Source organism: Oratosquilla oratoria, chromosome 20 (genome assembly GCF_046742065.1).
Source record: "Oratosquilla oratoria isolate Oo_2021 chromosome 20, ASM4674206v1, whole genome shotgun sequence".
NCBI lineage: Eukaryota > Metazoa > Arthropoda > Malacostraca > Stomatopoda > Squillidae > Oratosquilla > Oratosquilla oratoria.
Window position 1 is genome coordinate 32,231,625 of NC_134796.1, and position 5,000 is coordinate 32,236,624.

General features: G+C 38.9%; 1 protein-coding gene across 1 annotated transcript in view; it reads left to right on the forward strand.

The window, feature by feature from the left end:
- Positions 1 to 5,000, forward strand: part of LOC143036168 (thrombospondin type-1 domain-containing protein 7B-like) — a 546,632-nt gene that overhangs the window by 319,008 nt on the left and 222,624 nt on the right. Inside the window, exon 6 of the mRNA XM_076203416.1 lies at positions 4,969 to 5,000. This exon is cut by the window's right edge and continues 96 nt beyond it. Within this exon, the coding sequence (XP_076059531.1) occupies positions 4,969 to 5,000 (32 nt within the window). The remainder of the gene's footprint in view (positions 1 to 4,968) is intronic.

Here is a 5,000-nt window from a genome sequence, read left to right on the forward strand (position 1 = left end):
TTCTTATGTTAACATTGCAAAAGGGTATTCATCAATATTATTTATAAAATCAAAATCTCGTAAACATTTCCCTCTAGTCTTTTAATGAATTCTTCAGTTTTTATAATCCATTTAAACAAAACCAAAAGGGAAAAAATCATAATAGGTGAAAATATTCATCAAATATAAACAAAAAAAATCAATTAATAAGATAAATTCTAGGTTTGCCCCCCATCTTTACTCTTCTCCCGTTTTCTTTTGCTATTTTCACGTCGATTCACAACCTTCCATCCCTTAAACTAAATGAATAAATAAATGAATAATTGAAAAAAAAATAATGATTATAAAGCAAAATAAAAAAAATTACATAAAAAAATAAAATAAAATCAAATAAAATAAGATAAAATAAAATAAAATAAAATAAAATAAAATAAAATAAAATAAAATAAAATAAAATAAAATGATAATAAAAATCATCATATAGCTACCACAATGACCAGTATCATTTGCCGACCAATGGTAAGTCTATTTCATTATATAAGAACATATTACGAGATTAAAATTCATAGGTCGTAAAAGAGTCATTTGAGTCCTAGATCTGCAATGCTGTAGGAGTCGTCTTTGTTTACATCATAGATTTAAGATTCACTTTACGAGGTCGTAAAAGACCGAAGTCGTAACATTACTCTCTCTCTCTCTCTCTCTCTCTCTCTCTCCTCTCGATTTCGCTCTCTCTCTCTCTCTCTCTCTCTCTCTCTCTCTCTCTTTTCTCTCTCTCTCTCTCTCTCTCTCTCTTCTGTCTCTCTCCCTCTCTCTTCGACCTCTCTCTCTCTTCTCTCTCTCTCTCCCCCACTCTCTCTCTCTCTCCTCTCTCTCTCTCTCTCTCTCTCTCTCATCTCTCTCCCCTCTCTCTCTCTCTCTCTCTCTCTCTCTCTCTCTCTCTCTCTCTCTCTCTCTCTCTCTCTCTCTCTCTCTCACCACCCCACTCTCTCTCTCTCTCTCTCCCTCTCACCTCCTCTCTCTCTCTCTCTCTCTCTCTCTCTCTCTCTCTCTCTCTCTCTCTCTCTCTCTCTCTCTCATTCTCTCTCTCTCTCATTCTCTCTCTCTCTCTCTTTTCTCTCTCTCTCTCTCTCTCTCTCTCTCTTCTCTCTCTCTCTCTCTCTCTCTCTCTCTCTCTCTCTCTCTCTCTCTCTCTCTCTCTCTCTCTCTCTCTCTCTCTCTCTCTCTCTCTCTCTCTCTCTCTCTCTCTCTCTCTCTCTCTCTCTCTCTCTCTCTCTCTCTCTCTCTCTCTCTCTCTCTCCTCTCTCTCTCTCTCTCTCTCTCTCTCTCTCTCTCTCTCTCTCATTCTCTCTCTCTCTCTCTCTCTCTCTCTCTCTCTCTCTCTCTCTCTCTCTCTCATTCTCTCTCTCTCTCTCTCTCTCTCTCTCTCTCTCTCATTCTCTCTCTCTCTCTCTCTCTCTCTCTCTCTCTCTCTCTCTCTCTCTCTCTCTCTCTCTCTCTCTCTCTCATTCTCTCTCTCTCTCTCTCTCTCTCTCTCTCTCTCTCTCTCTCTCTCTCTCTCTCTCTCTCTCTCTCTCTCTCTCTCTCTCTCATTCTCTCTCTCTCTCTCATTCTCTCTCTCTCTCTCTCATTCTCTCTCTCTCTCTCTCATTCTCTCTCTCTCTCATTCTCTCTCTCTCTCTCTCATTCTCTCTCTCTCTCTCTCTCTCTCTCTCTCTCTCTCTCTCTCTCTCTCTCTCTCTCTCTCTCTCTCTCTCTCTCTCTCTCTCTCTCTCCATCTATCATTCTATCTATCTATCTATCTATCTATCTATCTATCTATCTCATTCTCTCTCTCTCTCTCTCTCTCTCTCTCTCTCTCTCTCTCTCTCTCTCTCTCTCTCTCTCTCTCTCTCTCTCTCTCTCTCTCTTTCTCTCTCTCGTTATACTTTGCTTATTGTACGAAAGAGACAAGAAATAAAACATATAGAAATTAACAAATAAACAGACAGAGTAAGGGATAGAGAAATAGAAAGAGAGAGAGAGAGAGAGAGAGAGAGAGAGAGAGAGAGAGGTTGGAAGGAGGTGAATAGGGGAAAGGAGGATGGTAGAGAGAGAGAGAGAGAGAGAGAGAGAGAGAGAGAGAGAGAGAGAGAGAGAGAGAGAGAGAATGTTTGAAGACTAATTAGACAATCCAAACGTGATAACACTGGTTCTCGACCCGTTTCAGGCCAGGAACGGAGCATCACGAGTGAAAGCACAAAATTTATCGTAGACCATCTCTTTTTATAAGTAATAATAAAAAGAGATATACATAGATAGCAAATATTTTGGTTTGAAACATATTTCTTATAAACATAAAAATCTTAGACATACTGTAGACCACTAAAAAGGTCACCATGAACCACTTCTATAGATCCACTGTCCACTTCTAAAGACCCACTGAAATATATGGATCAATCTTTAATTCATTATCAAATGCATTGGACATCCTGTGGACCAGTAAAGAAACAATATGGACAGCTTCTAGACTCTAGAGATTTACGGTCCACTACCGGACAGCTGCTGAAATAGAAAGAACCAACGTCTCTGAGAACGAATCAAAGTATTTTGAGATCGAGTGACAAGAGGCAAGACTCGAAGATTGGTTTTTGGTCTTTGTCGAACTAATTAAAGGATGACAAAAACAGGAACAGAAGAGAGCAACGTCTTCGTTCGAAAGGAAGACTTCTGTCTGTCTTCACAAAAGAATGGAGAAGACTGCAAGAGACCGTAAGGCCTACACCAGGCAGTTCCATGCCCATTACCACCTGTCATCTCCATCCATAAAGATATCTCATCTTCTCTTGAAATAACCAATAGTATCAGTGCTCATTATAAGATCATAAGAACAAACCATTGTAGGAGACTGCAAGGGACCATAAGCCCTACACTTGGCAGTTCCATGTCCATAAAGTTATCTAACCTTCTCTTAAAACTAATTTTGTTTCAGCGCTCACTATATGGTTACTAAGTCTATTCCATTCGTTAACTACTCTAAACCAGTTTTCACCAATTTTCTTCTTCAACCTAAATTGGTCCAATTTAAACCCATTACTACGCGTCTTCATGTCCTCGTCGACTTATAAGAATCTCTCGACATGATAAGGGAATGATAAAACCAATGATGAACGTGAATAGGCAAAAAACTACATAAAGATCATTTCTATTCAGTTTTACAGAACATTCACTGAACATTCCGTAAACTTTTAAAAGCATTAGAGTATAGGAATGAGAAAGACTGTAAGAGACCATAAGGTCTACACTAGGTAGTTCAATTCCTATTACCACCTGTCACTCCTATCCAATCTTCAGTTGGGATGAGGGAAATAGACGAACTAGCATTAACATTAACAAAGAAGAAGCAGTCAAACAGATTGGTAGACTTGAAACTACAAAACCACAGGGTCCAGACAAAAAAAAAAAAAAAAAAAAAAAAAAAAAAAAAAAATTATGAAGGATTCAGCTGTTCACTAAGCACTATTAATTAAAAAGGATATTAAAAGAGGGCCTGGTCACAGCTACTTTGACATAGAAATCCCATGCAACAGATGTATAAAACCTTTTAGTGACAATTGTAACATTATATCAAAGGACCAATGACTGTTACCTTCTTGTATGTGGTGGTCAATCTTGCAAGAAGGACATCAAAACTGCCCATTTTCAAAACCCTTTTCAACCCTCCATCAGGAGGTGCAGCCCTGAGGGGATGACACACGGTCTCCGGGCCGGACCCAAGATCTTTCACAAATATTCCTTACACTTTTCCACACATGGACAGCTGACAACCGGCGACTGATCACTTCTTCGTACCCATGTCATCCAATAACAAAGAAATAGTCTCACATTGATACAACACACAGACCACAGTCCAGCATTTCTTTCCAAAAGGATCTATGGAAGGGTCGAGGACTGTGACCACCAAATGTAGACCTACGAGGTTTTGCTCAGTGGTCCTCGAGGGAACAAGGTACGAAAAAAGGGCAAAGGTCAAACCCATCTTTAGAAAAAAAGGTCAACAGGAGACCAAGGCACTACAGGTCAGCCATCTTGGCATCCAAGATCAGTTTTAATAGATGATGTAGAAAAAAAATTTGGCAGGAGAAAATATTGACCTTTAAGCCTATTTTTCGTCTTCCACTTGTTATACCTGTGTATCTTTTCTTCTATTTTATTTTTTCTCTCTCTGTCTCTTATTCCTGTTTTAAATAAACTTCTTTTTTTGTGTGTGTGTTTCTCTCTCTCTCTCTCTCTCTCTCTCTCTCTCTCTCTCTCTCTCTCTCTCTCTCTCTCTCTCTCTCTCTCTCTCTCTCTCTCTCTCTCTCTCTCTTTTATTTTTTTCTGTCTTTCTTCTTCTTCTTCTTCTTCTTCTTCTTCTTCTTCTTCTTCTTCTTCTTCTTCTTCTTCTTCTTCTTCTTCTTCTTCTTCTTCTTCTTCTTTTTCTTCTCCTTCTTCTTCTTCTTCCTGTTTTACATACTCCTCTTTTTCTTGTTCATATTTCTTTCTCTCTTCTTCCTATTTTACATACTCCCTTTTTTTCCTTTGCGTAATTCTCTTTCTTCCTGCTCTTTTTCTTTTTCTTTATCATTCTTTTTTATTTTCTCTTTTATTTGCCGTATTCTCTCCTCTCTTTCCATACCATTTTCTTCCTGTTACTCTTCTTCCTATTCGTATTCTTCTTTCATTCATTTTTTTTTCCTCTCCACTCTTTCTTTTACGTTAATTACGTTGAACTTGTACTGTCCCTCCTTCCTGCTGTCCTCGTTATATCTCTCCTTCATCACATCCATGAGTGAGGTCGTGAATTTTTAATTTTTTTTTTTTTCCGAACCTGTCTAGAATTTTTTTGGGGGGATGAGAAAGATGTCTACATGGGAGCTTGCTCGGAGTGACCGTGGGGACTGGTGCAGGTGTGTAAATGAAGCAACTTCTTTTTTCACTTAAAACTAAACCACTCTCCTTTCCCTGCAGGTGGTGCACGAGGTGAGAGAGCGACGAAGAAG